The sequence below is a fragment of the Camellia sinensis genome, chromosome 10 (assembly GCF_055761805.1).
Source record: "Camellia sinensis isolate YWXY chromosome 10, ASM5576180v1, whole genome shotgun sequence".
Lineage (NCBI taxonomy): Eukaryota > Viridiplantae > Streptophyta > Magnoliopsida > Ericales > Theaceae > Camellia > Camellia sinensis.
The window spans coordinates 170990618-171015028 of record NC_138970.1 but is presented as its reverse complement, the minus strand read 5'-3'; the positions used below and the strand labels follow the sequence as shown (position 1 = coordinate 171015028).

The 24411-nt window shown below is 34.8% G+C and overlaps 2 protein-coding genes across 3 annotated transcripts; one reads left to right on the top strand and one right to left on the bottom strand.

Moving 5' to 3' along the window:
* Positions 1-5355: 5355 nt before the first annotated feature.
* Positions 5356-7629, bottom strand: LOC114299216 (protein FAR1-RELATED SEQUENCE 5-like). The gene is made up of 2 exons (XM_082890615.1): positions 7312-7629; positions 5356-7218 (listed from the first exon to the last, which is right to left on the bottom strand). The coding sequence occupies exons 1-2, from the start codon at positions 7627-7629 to the stop codon at positions 5356-5358; spliced, it is 2181 nt and encodes a 726-aa protein (XP_082746741.1).
* A 691-nt stretch (positions 7630-8320) lies between these two features.
* VPS34 (vacuolar protein sorting 34) lies at positions 8321-23784 on the top strand. 2 transcript variants are annotated; one of them, XR_014343148.1, is made up of 19 exons: positions 8558-9086; positions 9595-9694; positions 9908-10004; positions 10613-10771; positions 10915-11121; positions 13064-13242; positions 13844-13991; positions 15359-15454; positions 17554-17689; positions 17797-17918; positions 18623-18817; positions 18990-19160; positions 19256-19393; positions 20135-20289; positions 20645-20788; positions 20914-21061; positions 21177-21322; positions 22496-22557; positions 23626-23784. XR_014343148.1 is itself a non-coding variant. In XM_028243914.2 (18 exons), exons 1-17 carry the CDS (start codon positions 8975-8977, stop codon positions 21312-21314), a joined length of 2445 nt encoding a protein of 814 aa, XP_028099715.1. In that variant the 5' UTR covers positions 8321-8974; the 3' UTR covers positions 21315-21322; positions 23626-23784. The 2 variants fall into 2 exon arrangements, 1 of the variants encoding a protein (XP_028099715.1); XM_028243914.2 differs by lacking the exon at positions 22496-22557 and having other exon boundaries at positions 8321-9086.
* Positions 23785-24411: the final 627 nt, after the last annotated feature.

The window sequence follows — 24411 nt, the reverse complement described above, 5'->3', positions numbered from 1 at the left end:
TAAAAGTCTAAAAGAGAATAACCTAGATTCCAATTTTTTGCTACTAGTGAAATTTTGATTATGCAAGAGAGTATCAGTAGGGTTATCAAAGGTAGACTAGACCAAACCGATGGAATTTCTAAGAACGAAGTTACCTGAGTCGTCGAGGGCAGCAGATGAGACGCCATGGCCGGCGGTGTTGGATTTCCAAACGAGGGCACCAGAGGAATTGACAAGGCAGAGGTTGCCTTTGTTGAGGAACTAGAAGGAGGCAGAGGAATCGACGGCACCGGAGTCACCGCCAGCTTTCCAGACTAGGATACCGTTGTAGTAACGGCGACAAAGTATGCAGAGCCATCGGCGATGAAACTTACAGAGAAGGTGTTGTTTGAGGATAGCCATGACTGGTTTAGATTGGAAGCCAAGAGAGAACAAGAAGATGATTGACAACAATGGCTTCATTTTCTCCACACTCTCTCTCTCTCTCTCTCTCTCTCTCTCCCCTCTGCATTCTTAATCTCTCACATTTGATATGCATGGTTGTATAGCGAGAGGAGGAGGATAAGAGAGAGAGAGAGAGAGGCAGAGAGACCAAGTCCTTATTGACTTGGAGCATAGAGAGTGGGTTTATGGTTGTGTTGGTCAGTCATGGGTAGTCTTGAACAAAGGGCTTTTTCGTCTTTTCGCAAGCAAAAAAGTAAGGGTAATATAGTCTTTTTTTTAGAATACTAACATTGTTTGTGCAAAATAAACAGAATGGAAAATTTTGACATTGTCAAGTGAAATAGAAAATATTACTGTAATTATTGAAATTAAAAAGAGTATCCCTGTATTTGTTAGAAACATCAGGAGAGCTAAAAGTAATATACGCAAAAAAGAATGAAAAAAGAGATGCCACGTGCGAAAGAGTAAAAAACTCAAAAAAAAAAAATTAGAAGGAGAAAATGTCTAGAGTCTGCGTGCGGATCCTCTAGAGTGATCTCCTAAAGTGGATGATCGGACATACTTAAGCCTCACCAAAACGATGTCGTTTTGGCGAGTATTTTCAAAAAAAAAAATATTTTTTCCGATTTCAAAATTCCCCCCAGGCTGAAGAGGTATATTAGACGAGCAGGAAGAAGCAGAGTCGCGAAAGAAGGAGAGAGGGAAGAAGAGTTAGAGAGGCTGTTCCGTCGTGCATCCTGTCGGCCCACCATCGCAGTTGCCCCGCTGTCGCCGCCGTCCCGCAGTCGTCCCGTCGCCCCACCGTTACAGTCGCCACTGTCCTGCCGTAAGCTTCAGTCTCTCATCATATTCCCTATTCCTCTCTCTCTCTCTCTCTCTCTCTTTGTTTTATTCTTATCTACCAACAAGTTAGCGTTTTCTATTTCATGTATTGTTTAAATCATTGATTTGCACCCTTTATACACATATATGTGTGTAGATATATATGTATTTCAATCTTATTTCAGTTTTGCTTGTAGATTTTACACTCAATAATCTCTCGAAAATTGGTATATGAGTTTGTTCTTTGTTTCGTTACCCTCTGTTTGGTTACCTAGAAAATGAAGAAAAAGAAGGGAAACACCAACATTGTTGTCTTACTCACTCAGTTGGAATGCTCACACACCAACTGTTTGATAATTTGCTCCTTCGAACCTACACACATCACGCCCAATCCTACCTCAGTTTCACTATTTGTTCTAGTCCATTAGCTGTAAAATGAACTCTTCATAGCTCTGCTCAACTTTTGTACCTGACCCAAATGACACTAGTGGTCTTTAGAAAATGTAGCACCACCTTCACACCGATGGTGAATTCTTGTTCTTTAGAAGCTTCCATTCTGTTTTGCCCCTTTCTCTTTATAGAAAAAAGAATAGTTTTTATGCAATACAGTTATAGTCCTACTCTCTTTCTATTTTCTTGCATTGGAATTGTCAAGTTTGGGTATCTGAAAAGATAAAAAAAAAGAAAAAAGAAAAACCAGATTTAGATTCCCTTTTCCTTCAAAATTGTCCTCTCATGTGTTCTTGAAAAGATAGATTACCCCCTCCTTCTTCTTCAACTGTAGTAGCCTGTAAAAAACAAGTAATTAGAAGAAGAGGAATAGGCTCTAGAAAATTCAAGTAGAATGTCTAAGTTTTGACATTTCTGAATTCTTGAGAAATAAATCAGCAGCCTTTTATTCTTGAGAAAAAAATCTGTTTTGATTTTTTATGCAGACAAATCAGCAGCCTTTAATATGTTGAGTTAATTGTGTATGGAGATAACATTTAAACCTGCAGATGGACTTATTTACATATTGATTAACATGAAGGCCTATGTAGTAAAAGATAAGTATGTAGATGGTTGTTCCTAAATGTCAAGGTGATGTATACTCAAACAAAGCTTTTGTTAATTGTTGGTATGTGGCCTAAATGTCAAATTGATGTGAAATATTACAAAAATACGAATGATAAATCTAATTAATCACTTAGTGATGTGATTTGTTATAGTTAACGATTATGCTTGACATAAATGAATGCATATTTGGCCATGATATGATATGATATGAAAATTTATTTTATCTTGTAAGGATCATGTGCTAGGTCCTACATGTTTGAGTATGCTGGCTTATCTTCATGGTTGAAAAGGCAAAGTGATTCCCAGTGTGAAAATACAACAACAAATAATAAAAAACAAAATAATGTCCAATTATTAAATAAAGCTTTCCTCCAAAAGGATGTGAGAACTGTGAATTTAGAGTGTAATTAAGGACTCTCACTTTTAACTTTTCGTAGATGACTATGTTTAACCAGGTGTTTATATGACTATGGAGGTATTAAAATTACATAATTTTAGTAGTGGATTGAGTGCATTATTTATTATCATTCTTTTCTTTTATTTTCTTATCTTTTTTTTTTTCCCCTCCTATTTTGAGAAGTGGGAAGTAGAAATCTTTTACAATAATTACACAAGGATTCAAATAGATAAAGGATCTTTTATATGAGAAATTGATTGGTAGGTTTTTTGTTTTGCATATGTTAAGTGATTAGCTACATCTACATATAGTCCTAATTATACTTCATTTGCAGCCTCAGCCCTTTTGAACCAAACTATCTGTCAATGAATTGTACTAGCTTGTGACACAGAGCACAAATTGTGTGATTTGTGCTATCAATCTGTTAGTTATGTATACTCAAGTAGAGGAATAGGCTCTACAAAATTCAAGTAGAATGTCTAAGTTTTGACATTTCTGAATTCTTGAGAAATAAAACAGCAGCCTTTAATTATTGAGAAAAAAATCTGTTTTGATTTTTTATGCAAACAAATCAGCAGCCTTTAATTCTTGACATTTCAGAAATATGTTGGTATTTTTAATGCAGAAAAATAATGGCTTCATCTCCTATTCATAATACGAACTTAAGATTCAAGGCAAGGTTTTGTAATTGTGGAAGAATAGCTTCCGTGCGTATAGTACAAACCAATGCGAATGGAAATCAAGGACGTGTCTATTTTGTTTGCCCAAGAAAATATGTAAGTACCTGTTATATAAATGAATCTGTTACTTTTTACAAATTTTATTTGTCCTTTATTGATTAACTGATTCTTGTCCATTGTAGACTACGAACGACCACTGCAATTACTTCAAGTGGTTCGCAGATGATGACGACGACGACGACGACATTACCTCATCAATCCGTGTCAATGCTGGACCTCCGACAGATTCAAGAACATAAGAAATTAATGATCTAAGGAGAAGGGTTCAAAGGATTGAGAAGATTTTCAAGGCAATGACTTATGTCATTGTATTTTGTGTATTTTAGTACTTTATCATGTAAATAACTCAGTTCTTAGGTTTTGGAATTTTTTTTTGGTGCTTCAAAATCTGATGGTTTGCAAAAACAAGTGTGTAACATGTTTGATTGAGATGAAATGTTGAATGAACAATTTGTGAAATCTATTACTTCAGGTTGAATGTTGTATAACAGGTTTCTGAAATGTTGTGTAATGTTGAATGTTGAAATGTTGAATAATGTTGAAATGTTGAAATGTTGAAAATGTTGTATAACAGGTTTCTTTAATCTATTGAAAATGTTGAAATGTTGAATGTTGTATAACAGTGTGCATTATATGTGATGGTTTGAAAAAAACAGGTATATTGATTAACAGGTTGAACATGAGCTATTGAAATGTGTTCAATGAACAAGTTTGTGTAGGAGGTTTTATGTGAATAAGTGTCATACAGAATGGATATCTACAGAAGACATGATTCTCATTTCGTCGTTCTGTTTTTATATTAGCTACTTGCATAGATCATTGCGCAAAACAACCATTAAATCACCCAAAAAATTAAATACAAACCAAATGTAACCTACAAGACTTGACAACATACTGCATATATGATTCCAATGCAAAATTATGATGCTGATAACATAATAAAATGAACAAATGAGTTCCAGAACAAATCCCCATAGGTCAAATGAACAAATCCCCACACATAATAAAATGAGTTCCATAGCACAGATCAAGGTCCAAAACAGAAAGTTATCAACTTTGCTTATATTGAACCCAAATTTCAGCATAAATTCAGCATTATTCTGCAAGAGTGTGCAGCAATTTCAGCATTATTCAGAATAAATTCAGCATTATTCTGCAAGAGTGTGCAGCAATTTCAGCATTATTCAGGATAAATTCAGCATTATTCAGCAACATTTCAACATTTCAACATATCAGCAAATAACTTCAGCAACATTTCATCAACTCAGACAGCAACATTTCAGCATTATTCAAGCAACATTTGAACAGAAATTTCAGCAAAATTTAAGCAACAATTGAACCCAAATTTTTAGCAACAATTCAACATTTCAGGGATGGTATCAGCAAATTTTTAGCAACAGTTTAATGAAAGGTTTTGAATATTACATATCCAACAAAAAATTCACAAAAATTCCCAAAACAAAATAACGCTAAGATGTTGGCGTGTGATCCACATCCCCATGCCCACGGCCACGACCACGACCACGACCACGACCATATAGTACCTACAAAAATATATATATATATATATATATTACATCAAAGGAATCATAAAATAAAATGGAACTTTAAATGAATGAATGACAAAATAAAATAGGAAAGGTGAAAAATAAATTACTTCACTACATGCGGGACTATTTGAAGCTTGCGAGTGATAACTACTTGTATTGTTAAGCAATGCTTGATAGGTTCCATGGACGGAATACATCGATGGCATTGAAAAATGCATATTGTGATGAAGAAAACTTGGCTGTAACAATAACAAACACATATCACTTTAAAATGATAATAGTCACCTACAAATCTCTACTAAAACTTTTCATTAAACCAACTTACATCATAGACGGGATACATAAATTGAGACGAAGAAGCTCTAACTTAAGGAACACTTGGCGAGAATGGACGAAGTTGAGGAGCACTTGAAAATAAAGGAGCCGACTCAGGAAATAAGGGAGGTGCTTCAGGAGCACTTGCTGAAAATAAGGGAGGAGTTTGAGGAGTAACAGACATGGAAGTTTGAGAAGCATTATGTGAACTTGTTTTATTTTTCTTTGCCAAGGCAAGCTCCAAACCACCTTTTGTCCGCCTTCGTCCCTTGCTAGTGCACTCTTTTCTCTTGAGTCCTTTTGCTTGGACTACATTTTTATCCGCTACACTATCCACTTCAAAGCTTTCGGGGCATGTGTTGGGGTGGCTTTCTTGTTGAATAGTATTTGAACAAGGCATATTGAATTTTGCGCTTAACATGGTTTCAATGTTTGCAATTAATTCATTCGCTTTCTCGACCGTCAAATTATATGTTTCCTCACTTTCAGAAGCTCTACACGCTACTGATCTGAATATTGCCATCAATGACCTATAACGTGAAGTTTGATGCAATCTTACATCAACCTGAATATCATGCCCACACCTATCTTTCACTTTTTCAGATCTTGCTTTTTTAGTCCATCTCTTCAGAATATATTGTGAAGGAATCTCTTTCAATTTGAGTCTTTCTCTAAGGATCTTCAAATAATGACTACACAAAATGCCCTTTATTTCAAACTTCTTACAATTACAAGTGACCGAATCATCACACTCCTGCCTCACCTTCCTCACCTTTATACCATTACTATCAAGAACCGTATAAACGGTACTCTCACCATCATTTTCAATTTCTTCAATGTTGACTTCAAGGGACTTGACATACTCATCCTGAAATTCTTCAAAAATTTTATTTGTGTAAACATCTGCAGCTTGCTCCATAATCTTCATTTTAATATTCACCCTTGGCAACTTTTGGCATAGAGCATATTCGGCTTGTAAGTCTTTGTACCTTTTCTCAGACAAAACTCGATCAAAATGCATGGAAGATTGCATTAAGTTATGATCAGACTGAATGAAATCCTTCAAGAAAGCATTAAAGGATTCACTAAGTTGGGTGCTACTCATGCCCGCACCCCATGCATTTCTAACATATAGCCAACCCCATTTTTCCTTGACCCCAAATGTTAACTTCAACCAATGATTATCTCTTACTTCATACTTGTCAAGCATTTCCTCCCATTTTAACATAAACTCTTTCTTATCCTCAATGTCGTACATAAACGTGTATAAAACACTCTTCATCTCCTTATCCTTGAAGATAGAATTTGCATGCCTTAATGCATTTTGCATCAAATGCCAAGTGCAAAGGCGGTGGGTTGTGTTAGGCATGACAATAGGTATGGCCTTAGCTATTGCAGCATCTTGATCCATAAAAATTGTTTTTGGAGCCTTACTTGACATTGCCTCCAAGAATCTTCTAAAAAGCCATACGAAAGAATCGGCGGTCTCATCATACATCAAAGCTGCACCAAATATCACAGTTTCCTTATGATGGTTAAATCCAACAAAAGATGCAAATGGTTTATGTGCACTATGTAACTTGTAAGTAGTGTCGAAAGTGACAACATCACCAAATTGCCCATAATCCATGATCATCTGAGCATCGGCCCAAAATATGTTCGTAATCTGCTCCTCGTTATCTAATTGGACCGAGTAAAAAAAAGATGGATTCTCCAATGATTTGTCACGAAAATATTGCAAAATGCTACCTGCCTCCCCATATGCTAAACTGTTTTTCCTCTTCGTTCTCAAATAATTTTTTGGGTCAAGTTTTGTAAACCCAAGCGACTCCCTTCCACCAACTTCATTACCCATGAGCTCAAATGCATCATTAAGACGGATTCCAGATTTTTCGGCTAAATCTATTTCGGTTGCCTGTGATGCAGATATCTTCCTTTAGGATGGTAACATATGCGTACATTCTGCTGGTACGAAGATATGATTATGTTGTTCAACAAAATCACTAACAAAAAATTTCTGAATATTCCTATTCCACTTAATGACAAGTCTGGCTTGACAACCAGTCCTCACTTCCTGCCTAAGATTTTTTGTTAATGGATCTCGCTTGTCGACAACCCAAAATCCCTCCTTATTACAAACAAATTGCCTTGAAGTGATTTGCCCCTCTTTGCTCTTGTTTACATAACCCCTTCTAATACTAAAGCCTAACCTTCCTTCATAAGTATTATAGAAATCATATGCTTCTTGTTCTGTATCAAATGTCATGCGAACTCTAGGCTTCCAATCACACTCACCCCCGTCATTCTCATGATTGTCAAGTTCCATATCAATGTGCCAAGTCACTTAAAAAATAAAGAAGTGCTCAATATTAGCATAAAAACTGTAAATTATGTTTGCAAAATATTACAAACTGAATAAGATAATCAACGAATAACAAACTGAATAATACAAACTAAATTATGGTCTTTGTTATGTATGACAGTGTGATTTTCATTAAGATGTTCACTACAACAGGTATTCATTGTTATCACAATTCACTAGTAAAGCATTAGCTACCTTTCCATATTTCTAACTAGTCATTTTCTATTATCTGAAATCCCATGTTAGCTAACTAAGAGTTCAAAGGAAAATAAGTGCAACAAAACTAAAATTTTGAGCTAAAACATTATATGCCACCTTAATTGCCATGAATTTTAAAGCTTAAAAAGCTAATATGATTGAACTCAGTCAAGTAAATGATCTGGTATATGAGCAAGTATAGAAATTTTCAAGATTTCGTGAAGTTTACACAGAACCCAAACAAGTTCAACGATCAATTTCTGTCTAAAGTAAAACCAGTGGCCCAATTTATCAAACACTCCAACTGCAATCACAAAAACACTTTCCAGAGCAAAACCCAGTCCACCAAACACAATTTTGAGCAAAACCCAGATCACCAAACACTGAAATAAGATTGAAATACATATATATCTACACACATATATGTGTATAAAGGGTGCAAATCAATGATTTAAGCAATACATGAAATAGAAAACCCTAACTTGTTGGTAGACAAGAATAGAACAGAGAGAGAGAGAGGAATAGGGAATGAGATGAGAGACCGAAGCTTACGGCAGGATAGTGGCGATTGCGACGGTGGGGCGATGGGACAACTGCGGGACGGTGGCGACAGCGGGACAACTGCGACGGTGGACCGACGGGATGCATGACGGAGCAGCCTCTCTAACTCTTCTTCTCTCTCTCCTTCTTTCGCGGCTCTGCTTTTTCCTGCTCGTCTGATACACCTCTTCAGCTTGAGAGAAATTTTGAAATCGGAAAAAATGTTTTTTTTTTTTTTTTTATAAAATACTCACCAAAACGACCTGGTTTTGGTGAGGCTTAAGTAGGCCGTCCGATCATCCACTCTAGGGAGTTACTGTAGAGGATCCGCACGCAGTCTGTCTAGCCTCTTAGCTTGTACTTCAATCCTTGCCCAGAATGATCATCTTGATTTCAAATTCAAACGTCCATGAACCCTAGAGGATTCAATCTCGTTTCGACAATCTCTCTCTCTCTCGCCTTCGAATTCATTGATTTGTGTATAGTTCTCAATTCGAAACCCTTCCTTATCAATTTCAATTCGAAACCCTAATTATGCTCAGTCACAGCTCCTGAACCCTAGAAAACAGAGATGAGCAGTAACGAGTTCCGATTCTTCTTGTCTTGTGATATCAATCTTCCAGTGACCTTCCGAGTCGAGAGGCTTGAAGGAAACATGCCAGGAACTAAGCCCCTTAATTCAGGTAACTTCTTTTCTCAAGCTCTCATTGAAATTTTCGAAATTGGGTTGTGAATTACAGTTTAACTATCTAATGGGTCTTTGACCTATCCAACTTATTAGGGTTTTATTCACCCAAAAAAAACTTATTAGGGTTTGAATAATTTATGAGTTTTTCTGAATTTTGATGTTTAAAGTTTTACTGGGTTGGTACAATATCTCTTGATAATGTTGCAATTAATCACACTTGTACTACTTTTTGTAGTTACGATCGTGTTTAATTCAATTCTTCGGCTGAAATTGATTTTTTTACTAAACTCTCGTTGAAATTTTTATGTTTGGGTTGTGAATCGCAATTGAACTGTCTCATGGGTCTTTGAGCACTTCAACGTAGGGTTTGAGAAATTTATGAGTTTTTCTGAATCTTGTTGTTTAAAGTTTTACTGGGTTGGTACAGTATATTTTGATGATGTTGCAATTCATCACATTTATCAGAATTTGCATTTATGATTGTGTTTAATTCAATACTTCAGCTGAAGTTGATTTTACCATAGAGGAGAGAAGACCGGAGCTATATGTTGAGTGTGCATTGCACATTGATGGTGCACCGTTTGGGCTTCCTACTAGAACAAGGTTTAGCTGATCTCATTCTTAAATTCCCATGTCAATTTGGTTGGGCAAAATAAAAATAAAAATATGCATCTCTCATCTTATATATATATATATATATATCAGTTTTTTGAACTACTAGAAATTACACAAAATATCATGTAGTGTGAAAACAATAATTTGAAGTGGCTGGTTTTTTAATTTTTTTCTGCTTGTCTTCCTCATTTACGGTTGCAGGTTAGAATCAGTGGGTCCAACATATTGCTGGAATGAACTCATTACGTTGAGTACAAAATATCGAGACTTAACTGCCAACTCACAACTTGCTTTAACAGTAAGTTATCAGTGTTTCTTTCTTGTCATCGTGTTTATACGTGAGCACATATACATGTGTGTGTGTTGGGAAGTGTCTGACGAGTGTTGTGTCGTGTCAGTGTCTGACATGACACATTGCCTTCTAGAAGTGTCAAATGTTTCTTAGGCCATCTCTATGTTAAGATTATTGGGAATGTGGAAACTACTTGGCGCGAAAATGCTTGATGATTGACTGTAGTACCAGGGAGTTTCCATGACATAAACGTATACAGATAACTGTCTTTGGATACTTATACTATTAATCTTGTTCTCATTCTTTTAATGTGTTCCTAGGTATATCTGTATTGCATGGTCTGATTTTTAATAATAATGCTTTGCTTTTGTAATAACTAAAATGTTACTAATCATATGTAGAAAATTGAGTTCTGTTCACTGCTCATTCTGTTATTGATTTATTGTTGAGAAAGTAGTCAATTTGGTGCATGAGTTGAGAAACTTTCCTTTGTCTCATATCTTGTTTGGCGCATGTCTTTTGCTACAGTTGAAGATAGAATTCACTGTTATACATTAGGTTTGGATTCACTTGGTGCTAAGCTGTAATTTGTTGTAATATTCCTGGAATTGCAGGTTTGGGATGTTTCATGCGGGAAAACTGAGGGTTTGATTGGTGGGGCTACCATTAGTCTTTTTAACACAAAAAAACAACTCAAAACAGGGAGGCATAAGTTTAGGCTTTGGCCTAGAAAAGAGGCAGATGGATCTATACAGACAACTACTCCTGGAAAGGTTTATAACTATTACTTTTTGTTGGGGTTAATACTTTTATGTTTCATGGTTTTTGCCTAGTTTTTAAAAAAATGTTGTGATACTTAGATTCTGTTCATCTTCTCACAACAATTTGTGTTCATCTGCTCACCACAATTTGTTAGGTTCCTAAGGAAGAACGTGGGGAGTTGGAGCGTTTGGAAAAGCTTGTAAATAAGTATGAAAGGGGACAGATTCAACGAGTTGATTGGCTGGACCGCCTTGCATTTAAAGCTATGGACAAAATTAAGGAGCGTGAAAGTGGTAGAAATGGAAGTTGTTTATACCTCGTGGTTGAGTTCTGCAGTTTTGAACATCGAGTTGTTTTTCAGGTAGAGTTTTCTCAGTCTGCAGGCATAAGAGTTATTAATTGTCTGTCCTCAACTCTCTTGACAAATTGTTTGCCTTCTTGGTTGAATTGTAATGCATTGAAATTAAGCTAGTTGTGGCTTACTATGTAGTACTTGCCATAAGCACGTGGTTGGGTTACAAATGAAGGGTTGTCACTCGTTTAGAATAGACATGTTAAAACTGTTGCCGAATTTGTGTACAATATTGAGGTGATGAGTCCTTGGAATCAGTTGTTGTGCAACACTATCGATATGAAATTGTAGCTGGTCTGTCACTAGACATGTAGCGCAACACTAGGGCACAAATCACTAAACTTCAGTGTACCAATGGTGTCCTGTATTTTCAGTGATATACTACTATCTACTCCCTCTGTCTCAAATTGGTTGTTTGGCACGGAATACAATAACTTAAAATAATGTAATCTTGTACCGAAATTTCAAAAAAATGTCACCAGTTAAAAGATCTCATTAAGTACTTTTAATTTGAGGGAAAAAATTGAAATTTTGGCACAAAAATATTTTTAAATTCTTTTTTTTTTGTGCCGGACAAACAATTTGGGACGGAGGTAGTAGTATCCTTGAAACATTTACTATAATGGCAGTAGACACAGTAGGTCTCAACACTATATGTGCTTTTCCTTTTCTGGATTTTCAGTTATATTTTCTGAATTCTGGTTGTACAGTTCAGCTTACTGTCCTATATGAAAACCCTGCTTATATGGAAACCAATTAGTGAAAGCTGCAATTTGAATGTGCTGACACATTATCTCTGTTGTAACCTCTGGTGAATGACGAGTTAGCATTTTGCTTGTTTATTCTGCTACTTGATTTCAAAATTCTGAATACTCAACTCAAATCAAGAAGCATAAATCCAAATAATTGGTTTTGGGTGGGGGGGGGAGCTATATTTATGCATTGCTAATGCAATATCTTCCATTGAAGTCCAAAGCAATCAAGTTCTTTTTTCTTGGCCCCTACTCACTTCCATGTTTGTGGGCTAGTTGATTTGTGCAGGACATGGTCAAAACCATGTCAATTAACTTTTCTCTTTTTAAACAATTTGGCACCACTTCTTTCTTCCTAGGACGATCTTCATTTCTTGTTGCGTCTTTTTTCATAATACCACTCTTCCATCTCAACATTCTCGTGTTAGCTATACCTCCCACTTCTTACTTCCTAGGACAATATTCATTTCTTGTTTGGGTCCTTTTTCATTATACAACTCATCCATCTTAACATTCTTGTGTTAGTTACACCCATTTTTGGACATGTTTTCCAACTAGCCAACAGTCTGAGCCATAGAACATAGCTGACTAGATCTTATAAAACTTTCCCTTCAAATCAGAGGGAATTTTCATGATCATGCAAGACTCAGAAAAGACTTTTCTATTCCATGCATTGTACTTGTAAGGATATTGCTGGCATCTTCTTAAACCTCTCCTTTTTATGTGTAATTGATATGCGATATTTGAAATGGTTAATCTTGGTATAGCCAAGTTATCAAGTTTCACTGTCACATCATTCCTATTTGTAATTTTGCTAAAATTATACTCCATGTATTATGTACTAGCCCTACATAACCTTAAATTTTAGATTGTAACGTATGATCTTGAAGTTCTAATTAGAATCAATCCCTACTCTAAATTCATCAATTAAAAACTATGTCATCAACAAAACATGCACCCTGGTACATTTCTCAAATATGCCTGGTAAGTCTATTCATAATGTTTTCGACACAAAATCTTGTCCTAAACTTTATTTCTCTATTTTACTGAGTACTAATCAGTCCTGGATCTTTTCAAATATATTTTTTTTGCTAGATTTGGAAGTTAAAGTTAATCGTGTAGTATAGACATTACCAGTGATTGATTTTTTTTTTCTTTTCATGTTTTTGTTGGTTGTTTATTTATTGTTGGACATGTAGGAGTCAGGTGCAAATTTCCTTATACCATCTCCTATAACTACAAGCAATGAATTGGTTACTGTGTGGGACCCGGAGGTGGGCAAGATAAATCCTTCTGAGCACAAGCAACTAAAGCTTGCTAGGAGTTTAACCCGTGGCATCATTGACAGGGATCTTAAACCAAGCTCCAGTGAAAGGAAGTAAGCCCAAAATCCAGTCATCAGAAACTAGAAAACAAATATTTTCTTTAGCTTTATTGGATAAAATTAAAAGTGTGAAACTAAATCTTTTATTTTCTTTCGCTACTGAATGACTGATGTGAAAGCACTTGAGAGTTGAGCCCAACAATTATCAAGTTTGTAAAACATGTTGTTTGAAAAATCAAATGTTTTGGGATGGGGTTTGTAAGGAATGTAAAATGTATGATTTTAATTCCTGTGGTTAAAATCATACTGTTTTCGTGCGAAAGTAGATGTTTGCTGCCAAAAAACTATAATTAAATAATGATGATATATATGTCATTGTGGAGATTTTCAGACACCATGTCATGAATCCTCCGTATAGGAAACTATCTATTAGAAAAAAGGATACTACCATGCATACTTGTCATGTGTCACAAATTACAGGCTTGAGGCATTATTTTGCAGAATTTCCTCACCAAAAATATGGCTCAACTTCTCAAGTTGTACCTAAATCTTCTCTCTTCCTCTTCCTCCCATTCTCCGCCTCATAATTTAAATCTGAACTGATAAATTTATGTTAGCAAAGGTTATGTTAAGATATCTCTTCCTTGGCTATCAGGTCAATACAGAGAATATTAAAATACCCCCCAACAAGGATTTTAAGTGGTGATGAAAGGCAGCTCTTGTGGAAATTTCGTTTTTCATTGATGTCAGAGAAGAGGGCTCTCACAAAGTTTCTCCGTTGTGTCGAATGGAGTGATGTTCAGGTTAGTATGTTATTTTTCTTTTCTTCTTTCTTTTTCTTTATTGTCATATTATATTATTCCTTTCCATGGGCCAAACTATAATAGCATTGCACAATTCTTCCCCCCAGCTTGTGCAGTTGGAATCTCTTGTTACTAATTAAATTTCATGTGATGTAACTGTTGTGTTCTGGGCCGCCTTTTGATGTAGGACTTTGTTTCTATCTTTTTAATCCATTCCCTTCCCTCTCAGTTTATTCCTTTAGTTTCATTGGGTGGTTAACAGTTTTTTGTACTTATTTCTTATAAACTTGGTTGGTTGACATGTTGATATGTGATAAATCAGTCAATAACATCCCTCGCTTTTTGTCTCTCGCTTTGTTTATTTGTTCATTAGATAATGTGGAAAGTTGCTTCAGTATCTATTCTCAGCACTTATTTCAGAGCAGATTGGTGTATCTCCCTTGTCTATAGATCAATGTTTGAAATCTAGACTGTTTATTGATCTGGCTATATAACCTAAGAAATAAACTATAAATATTTTATAGTTTTTCACGACCCTAACTCTGTAATTTTCAAAGTGCAATAGCTTTTCTCCAACATAACATCATGCTGACATACTGATTCACAATTTAACAATGCAAAAGTTGTTTTAAAAGAAAGAAAGAAAGAAAGAATTTAAAGGTGAATTGGCAATTGTCCATTGTCTCTTCCAATACCATTGTGAAAAAGTAAATTGATATGACCTCAATTTTCAAACATAAATGAGTAATTTAATCTTTTTGTCTTAAACTCACAAGCAGAAATGACCTTTGACTATATTTTTTTTAATCTGCGAAACAGAAAATACTATTGATAATGTTCATCCTCTTAAGCATAATTTATTCTGAGTTTTTGTTTCATTTTCTATTTATATAGTCATTTATTTATTTATTCTCTGAATCAAGATTGACCCAATCCATAATTAGTATGGTGAGCCAGGAGGAAATAATAGGATCTGGTAGGAGCTTCTTGTGCTCATTCTGAACTGTGGATTAATTTATTGCTTTGTTTCCTAATGGCACCTTTCTTTTTCTCATTGGCGGTTCCACTTCCATTCATGTGTTTGCTTTCCATTACTGTGCTTTTGTTCCTTTTATGCTAGAGACAGAGTCTAGTGCTTTGTCAAAGTGCGTATTGTACTTTTTTACTCTGGACTTAAAACAAAAGTCAACTTTTTATCACTTAATTCATAAATTGACATGCTTTCTATGATTGATAGATGTTGGAATGAAGTGATGAGTGCAGTCCACAGTTCCATTTTGATGTTTATCTGCATCATTTCTAATCCAGCTTCTTTTGATATTAATATTTTGATCAACTCTGAGGATGGCATGCTCATTTGTTTGCAGGAAGCAAAGCAGGCAGTAGAATTGATGGGAAGGTGGGAAACAATCGATGTATGTGATGCATTGGAGCTTCTATCACCTGTTTTTGAAAGTGAAGAGGTCAGTACTATACATATACGCATGCATGCAAGTGTTTGTGTATGTGTGTGTTGTCTAAGAATGTGTTGACTCTAGATGAGATGTATGCATCTGTGCGTTGTCTAAGGATGTACTGACATCGTATATCTCAACTAAATAACTGAACTGCATAACTGATATCAGCAAAGGAATTCAGTTGGCAGAGATTCTGCATCAACACAGCAAAGAGAATAGTGGTGGTGTGGTGCCAAAAGGAAAAGACAACAAGGAGAAAACTTCTTATTGCTCTTCATTTCCTGCACTTAGAGTTATACCATTTTCTAAGAAAATAGGATTTGTGTTTTTTTCCCCCTCTTTTTTTGTTTGTTTGTTTTGATGCCTTGAATAACAGTTGAAGCCTTGAAGGTCATTTCACTGGCCTTCTTGACCCCTTATTAGAAAAGTTTGTTGCTTATACAGATTAGATGATCATGGTGGTTACTCTAAATTTTGTTCAAGTGCTACCTTTTATGAAAAGTACTTCCTTTATAATGTAAGGTGTGGAACTGTCTCTAGATTTGAGTTCTTCGACTTGGAAGCATGTTTAATTTCATGGAGCTGTGCCCATCTAGAGACTAGCTATGCTTTCCAAAACTCATGTCAATTTAAGCAATCTGTTTCTTCACTGTAGCTGATACATCCTGAAAATAAAAAAACGGCGATCTCTAGTTTATCCACATCCAATGTCTATAATGTTGCATGAATAATATCTATAAAGAATACATTGAAACATTGTTGTGCTTCAAACTAGCCTCAATGGCTGGGTTGTGGCTCATGGTTGAGTATGAAAATGTCTTTGATGTATATTCAGGACTTATTTCTTAAATTCGACCTCAAATCGTGGTTTCACAGATCATTATATAGCACAAGGGCTCCTGTGATGTGACCTGGTTATTATTGTAACAGACAGTCAACCTCTTAACCAGTGGGGCCCTTTTGAAAGGTGGATGAAGATGCCCTCTCTTTTTGAAGCTTCTCAACAAGTTTTGAAAGATATAGTTGCCATAGGGTAGATAATTTTCATATTTATTTACAGTCATCAAGGCTACACTCCTCTTTAATCCCTAGTTAGTTTTAGTGAGTTGCTATCGCTTTTTTCAATCTTCTTCTCTCACAAGTTTTTAAAATCTTTAATCAATAGGAATTTATTTTTGAGCTTCGCAGGCAAAACACTGGGTAGCAGACACAAGTATCTGATAGCAATCATCCACCACATTGCATATTGTGTCAGACCAAATACATTCCATATCTTCACATTTTCCATCCCATTCCTTGAGGAGATTCCTGGAAGTCCTTCAAAATTTTCATGCCATAGAAACGTGAATTGGAAAATGAGTGATAAACTGCATTAGAAAATCTTCTGCCATCACCTAGTGTTTGTTCCCCCAATTTTGGTGCTGTGGGCTAAATATAGACTGGGCCTTTTGCATACAGTAGCTGTTCTCAAACTAAACCCATTTTCTCTCACTTGATGAAACCCACTTTTACTATTGCACCAAGATTGGCTTTTGTTGTTCTTGGTTTCATGTCGTACATGCATTTCTTTTCAGTATATAAAAAATGTGTGTTATTACACATCAATTATTATTGTAAAGATTCTTTACATGTAATCACACATGAAAGACTGGCTGCTGCTACCAAGGCACTCTTCTAACCTTCCCTGCTCATTAAAATTACCCTATATTTTAGCTCAACTAAAAATCAGCCATCTCACTGCTATGCTATTCTTAGTGTCCAAAGTTATCACCCTGTAACCTTCCCTGCTCATTAAAATTACCCTACATTTTAGCTCAACTAAAAATCGACCATCTCACTGTTATGCTATTCTTAGTGTCCAAAGTTATCACCATGTGTTCAAACCATTTTTGACACTGTTGTTATAATGTCAATGAGAAAAAGAGCCATGGCATTATTGGATGTGGGACGATGATCATTGGACAAGAAAAATTGTACTTCCTGATCTTTACTAAAACTAGGAAGTGCCTTTTGCAGTTCAACTGATGAAATTTAAATTACATTTTTAATGTTGTGGATATTTTGTAAATATCACCCTAGACTATTATAATATGCCTTCTTAACAGGTCCGTGCATATGCTGTCAGTATTTTGGAAAGAGCTGATGATGAAGAGCTTCATTGTTACTTACTTCAACTAGTTCAAGCTCTTCGGTTTGAGCGTTCTGATAAATCTCGCCTTTCTCATTTCCTTGTGCAACGCTGTACGCCTGCTGTTATCTACATCAAATAACTTTCAAGTGCCAAATTTATATTGTTTTGTGGTTTGCTTACTGATGTCAATCTGAAATTTCTCTTTAAAATTTGACAGCATTATGCAACATTGAGTTGGCTAGCTTTCTCCGGTGGTATGTTGCAGTTGAACTTCATGATCATGCATATGCAAAACGTTTTTATTGTACCTATGAGATTCTGGAGGAAAATATGATGAAGGTCTGTGATTCTCATCTCCCAATAGCTCATGAATTGAGAATTTTATTTATTACATGATGCCATGCATATATGGATTATTGGGACTATTGTGAGATGTGTTTTTTTGTCTGCCTTAGTTTAAACAAAGCCTCTTTTTTTTTTTTCTTTTTTTTTTTTTTTTGGGTATGGAATATTATTCAAACCGTTTATTATTTCACTGCATTGCAAAAATATGGTATTTTCCCTCTATATATACCTAAAGCCAGGTGTCTTAGAAAAGATTTGGAAGCTAACCTGACGTGTGGAATGCATATGTAGTTGCCTGCAACATGGATGGAAGTATTGAAACATCTGACTTAATTTTGCATGCTAGAATCTACAATTAGCTTTTTGCATTATTATGATGAGCATTGAAGAAGCAAGTTTCTATTTTTTGTGGCTGTTGTTATGAGATAATGAGGACCATTTTCTTTTATGTTTTGGTGCATGAAGCAAAAATAATCTGTGGGCTGTAATTGATCTCCTTTAATCAAGCATGCTGACTAAAATAAAAATGAGGACATCTAAAGAAGTAGGTTCAGACGTTCAGTACTGTTCAGAAATAGGTTCGGACATCTAAAGAAATTAAAAAAAGAAAAGAAAAAAATACATACATACAAAAAGAAAGCCTCTGAGATGTTTGATTTAGTCCCTGCGATTCAGTGATCAAGTCTACTCTTTAACAGTTGGGAGTTGCTGGCAGTGGAGATGAAGACGGATTTAAGCTGTGGCAGAGTTTGGTGCGCCAGACAGAACTGACTGCTCAGTTGTGTTCTATAATGAGAGATGTAAGAAATGTCCGAGGTGGAACCCATAAGAAGATTGAAAAGCTTAGGCAGCTTCTTTCCGGTCTTCTTAGTGAACTTACTTACTTTGAAGAGGTATTTCTAGGATATGATGCTCCTTTTCCATTGATCATATATTATTATTAGCTGAATTTGTGTTTTTCAATTTATCTGTTATTTTGGCATTTGGTTAGTTCATACCATGTAATTACTGATATTGTCTTTGAATGTAAATAACACTGAACATGTTTGTCTCTTATGTTTTCAGCCAATACGATCACCTTTGGCACCAGGCGTCCTCATCACGGGTATTGTTCCATCAGAATCTTCGATTTTTAAAAGTGCATTGCATCCTTTGCGCCTGACTTTTCGGACAGCAAATGGTGGGAGTTGCAAAATCATATTCAAGAAAGGAGATGATCTTCGGCAAGACCAGTTGGTAGATTAAGTAGTCTGTTCAATAGATGTAGGTCTTTTCTTTCTCCCCTCCTTTGTCTCTCAGTTGATTTGATATATTGATTGTGGTCATTGTAGGTTGTTCAAATGGTATCGCTTATGGATCGCTTGCTTAAACTAGAGAATCTTGATCTGCACTTAACTCCATACAGGGTGCTAGCAACTGGACATGATGAAGGCATGATTGAATTTATACCATCTAGTTCTTTAGCACAGGTATGAGATGCTTCTGTTTACAGTGCAAGTGAGTCACAGCTTATAGTCACAGTTTGCATAGCTCTCATTGATAATAAGTTGCAAAGCATCATTATTACCTTTATATTAACAGATTCAATGCTTAATTCGGTTGACATGCATTTAGTTCTTCATAACATGATTATTGTTATTTAGCTTCTCAAATATTTGAAATCTTGAGTTTCAAGTATCCTGGTCTTGTGGAATCGAACTTTCAATTTCAAGGATGACATGATTTGTTTTTTCTTTGCTTGATGTATTAAGTTGTTCATCCCTGAAGGCCTACTCATATCTATGCAAATTACTTTTTTGTGCAACTATGTCTTGTGCATTTCTAGTTCATTAGGAAAATGGCTTTGAGAGGAAAGTTACACTAATAGAATACTTTTAGGCATTCCGTTTCTGTTATAAATTTATATTATGAGGAATATTGATTACTTTGAGGAGTATTAGTTGCATTAAAAATGAAAGGTTTATGGGTTCTAAATTTTTGGTGTGATGTAAATCTGTCAAGGATGAATGAGTGGCTTTGTAACTAATTCACCTAGATAATTGCATGTGCCACCAGATAGGTTAAATTGCAGTGTCTGATCACAGTGTTTGTGATTTCTTACAATGTCATCAAATGAGGATTAAACTGGGTGTAGTTTTAGCTGTGTTGTGGATTGTGGCAAATGCCATCTTGCAATGGGTTTAATAGAGGTTAATCCTTTTGATTTCCAGATTCTTTCAGAGCATCGAAGTATTATAAGCTATCTGCAGAAGTTTCACCCTGATGAGGAAGGACCATTTGGAATTACAGCCACCTGTCTCGAAACATTTATAAAAAGCTGTGCTGGTTATTCAGTTATCACATACATATTGGGAATTGGAGACAGGTGATTTGACATCTAGTTTAATGCATATGCCATTTGTTTCTTGTCTAAAAACTTCTATTTTAGTTATAAGTGGGGTAATTACAACAGAAACGAAATTTTAGGGTGGCTTATAACACCCCAACAAGTACTCTGTCGAGGCAGTTTAGCTTTTGGGACAGCTTCATAAAACGGTGTGTGTATTGATGCAGCAATAGCTTTATGCGACACATTTGGGACAGATTTATTGTGTTGGTTTTATCAAATATCAAACATATGTTTCAGTTGCTCACATATGGGGTCAAACGATGATTATTACCATTCTTCATGTACTAAATTGTGGAGCAGTTTTTGATCCATTAATCTTCATGGTCTATAGGCACCTTGATAATCTTCTCCTTAGGGATGATGGTCGCCTTTTCCATGTTGATTTTGGTTTTATTTTGGGTCGTGATCCAAAGCCATTTCCACCTCCAATGAAGCTTTGCAAAGAAATGGTCGAGGCCATGGGTGGAGCAGAAAGGTAATTTCAACTCTTTTGGAAGTAGTTATTTAACACTTTTGGTGCTTAATGTTTATGCCCTGTCAGCCATACAAAATCCATTAGATCTATTATGTTTTTTACAATTTTACATCTCTCTCCTGCAGCCAATACTATACCAGGTTCAAGTCCTACTGTTGTGAAGCATACAACATCCTCCGAAAATCCAGTAACTTAATATTGAACCTGTTTCATCTTATGGCGGGTTCCAATATTCCTGACATAGCTTCCGATCCTGAAAAGGGCATTCTTAAGGTGACTTGTTCTCATTTCTTGCTTGTATTCTTTTTCAATCTTCTCTTTGCTTTCGTTTCTGTAAGGAACATAATTGTTTGTTTTTCAATGACCATCTTTGTGATTATCCTTGTAGCTTCAAGAGAAGTTTCGGTTGGACCTGGATGATGAGGAGTGCATACATTTTTTCCAAGATCTCATCAATGAGAGTGTCAGTGCTTTGTTCCCTCAAATGGTTGAGACCATTCATCGATGGGCCCAGTACTGGCGCTGACCCACCAAGTGAGGAGTTACTCATGTCTAAGTTGGCTTATAATTCCCAAACCACTAACTCTAAACCTCCAAACCACCTCCAACACTCCAAAACAACAAAAAAAAACATTTAAAACAGTGACTCCAAAACGCCAAAAACATTAAAAAAAAAAAAACACAAAAACACTCAAAATTCTCACATCTAACACGTCAAAACCACACAAAACACTGAAATCACTGACTCTAAAACCTCAAAAACACAAAGTTCCTTCGTGTGTTTGTTGGATTAGCAAAAATCAACGTGGTTCAGGTGCTAACTGAAACAGACTTGATTCATGTTGAAATTGGATTTTTATCAATTTTGCTAAAAACCAGCTTTGGACTTAAGTTGATTGTGTCTCTGCCATATCCTATTCCCTCTCTCCACATCTGTGGATTCTTTTTTATTTTTTTTATATTATTTTGTTTGGGTAAATTACCTGTAAGTCTTAATAGTTGGACTTAATTCCTATCAAGTCCTGTTGAAAATAAGGCCTTGTTTGGCAAGTTAACATTTTAGTCAAAAAGTTATTAAAAAAGTCAAAAGGCCTATAACCTATACTAAAAAGTTGAAGATTCTCTTTTCTCTCTGTTTTTTTGCACATATTTTTGTAAAAAGTTAAAAATTTACCTCAAACATACTAGTTTTTTTTACCTCATATTTTAACAAAAAAGTCAAAAGGTTACTAAGTAATTGCTTGGGATGTCCTAAATAAGTGTATTTTGTCTTTTTGGACTAAAAAGTTGAGGAGAAAAAGATAGTTGTTTGGGTTAATTTTTTGACTTTTTTAAAAAAAATGTGTATTAAAAAATTATATAAATAAACATATAGGAGAAGTGATTGAGTAGTCCGTACGGTACCTAAGGCAGTGCAGTTGACTGGTAGGAGTTGGAAAATGGTTGCCTTCTTTTCGGGCTTGAATTGAATGGTGTTGTTTGGCTTTTGTGGGTCTACCATAGGTCCCATTTTGCTAATCGGAACCGTTTAATATGTAGAATTCGTTGAGTAATATATGTTTATAAAAAATCACGTTGATCGGATATCGATAGCTATCTGATTGTGATAGTTTTTTGTCAACCGTTAACTATAACACCATCTATTGTTTATACAAAATTGATTTAATCATATAGCTATCTATATCCGATTAACGTGATTTTTTACAGGCATATAGTATTCGACGAGTTTGACACGTTACACGGTTCGGATTATCAAAACAGGACTCGTGGTAGGTCTCCACTGGCTCAACATTACGCTTCAATTTAATAAATATATATATCTAATTTTTGTTTTCCCGTTTGACAGCCTTTACATCTCCTTCTTAGTACCAGTCACATCTATCTATTAAAATATGTAATAAATTAAATTTTTTTATATTTTTAATTTGTGATTAGTGATAACTTTTTAACTTTTTAAATAATTTTTTAAATTTTTTTAAAGATGCCAAACTTGGCCTAAAATAGCATGTTTCTAAACGCGGCCTAAGTACTAATAAAATAGTTGTTGAAAATAATTTTTTGTAACGATTTTTTACATATAAAATTATAAAATTAACAATTAGTAATTTTTTTTTTAATTATGGTTTTTATAAATTGTCGTTAAACTTACAGTTAGTCATATTTTTCTGTGACAAATTTTTTAAACTATCGTTGAAAGTTGAAAATTAGTGTCTTTTTGTAATTATTTTTTTAAACTATGTCTAAAACTTATAATTAGCGATATTTTTTGTGACAATTTTCAAACTATCGATAAAAATTAAGAACTAGTGATGTTTTTTTGATAGTGTTTGATGAAAAATGTTATTAATTATTATAGGACTTGTTGGATAATAAGGCCTCGTTTGGGAACAGATTTTTTTAGTAATTTTTTGACTTTTTTGATTAAAATATGATGTAAAAAAAATTAGTATGTTTTGGGATAATTTTTAAATTTTTTACGAAAAGATGTGCAAAAGGTAGAGAGAAAAGTGAATATTTAATTTTTTTATATAAGTTGATGACTTTTTGACTTTTTTAATAATTATTTGACTTTTTAATTAAAAAAGTTACTTGCCAAATGAAACCTAAATATACCTATTAAGATTTACATTTCTCATTTTGTTTTAAGATAACCGGTCCCATGTTTTAGATTTGCTGCAATTGGTTGGATGATCATTTCGTCCCTGCCCATAGAAACTGCCGTTGTTGTATTTCTAGTATCATAACTTTACTCGATGCTTTTAACTTCTGCCGTATTAATTGACTATCAGTCCCTGTTTTTTCCCCTTATTTTTCTTCTTCTTCATCAAATTCTTCAGATATCATCTCAGAAGATAATTCGAGGTTAGAAAGTGTACCGTTGGAACAAGCAAAGCTGTGTATATTTGTACATAAAGTCAATTTCATATTTGTTCTTTAGTATTTGTGTAACTTATTAATAGCAGATTAAGCTAAATAAAACTCTAATATTTATTTCAGTCTTACTATTATTTATTTATTTGTTGGAAGGATAAAAGAAATTGAATTAAATTTCTTCAGTACATGAAAGGGACTCAAATTAGTTATGCCATGCATTGTAGATCAAATATCAACATCATGTTTTTCTTAGCTATCAAGGTTCTGACTTTTCTCTAGTTTTTGTTGCTTCATTACAGTTGGATAACCAAACTACACAACCCCTCGATGGCTATACTATATTCTTAAGCCTTGCTAATTTTTTATTTTATTTTATTTACTTTCTTAAAAAAAAAAGAAAATTGTTGATTTGAGTTTTAAATGTAAAAGGGTTGGGATGGGTTCAGTTTATATGTTTGGGTTTTGGGATGGGTTTTGGACAATCTTATGTATACTAGCATATGTGATTCTCTAACGTTGTGTTTGGTGAAGAGATTTGGGAAGAAATTCGAAAAGAGAAAGAAATTCGAAAAGGGTTGGGATGGGTTCAGTTTATTCAAATTTTATTTCTATTTTTTCTTTCTTTTTCCAAATCAGTTTCTATATTTCTCAACTAAACAGAACATAGTGAAATAACAAAAACAAATGTGGTGTAAATCAGAGACAGGAATTGGAAAACAACATTAAGAGGTTATTTGGGATGATTTAAA

Coding starts and splice junctions, on each gene's coding strand:
- LOC114299216 (XM_082890615.1), bottom strand. CDS start 7,629: ATGGAACTTGACAATCATGAGAATGACGGGGGTGAGTGTGATTGGAAG. Junction 7,219..7,311: donor GGAATATTCAGAAATTTTTT/GTTAGTGATTTT, acceptor TCTGCATCACAG/GCAACCGAAATAGATTTAGC.
- VPS34 (XM_028243914.2), top strand. CDS start 8,975: ATGAGCAGTAACGAGTTCCGATTCTTCTTGTCTTGTGATATCAATCTT. Junction 11,122..13,063: donor AACATCGAGTTGTTTTTCAG/GTAGAGTTTTCT, acceptor TTGGACATGTAG/GAGTCAGGTGCAAATTTCCT. Junction 20,789..20,913: donor GCCATGGGTGGAGCAGAAAG/GTAATTTCAACT, acceptor TCTCTCCTGCAG/CCAATACTATACCAGGTTCA.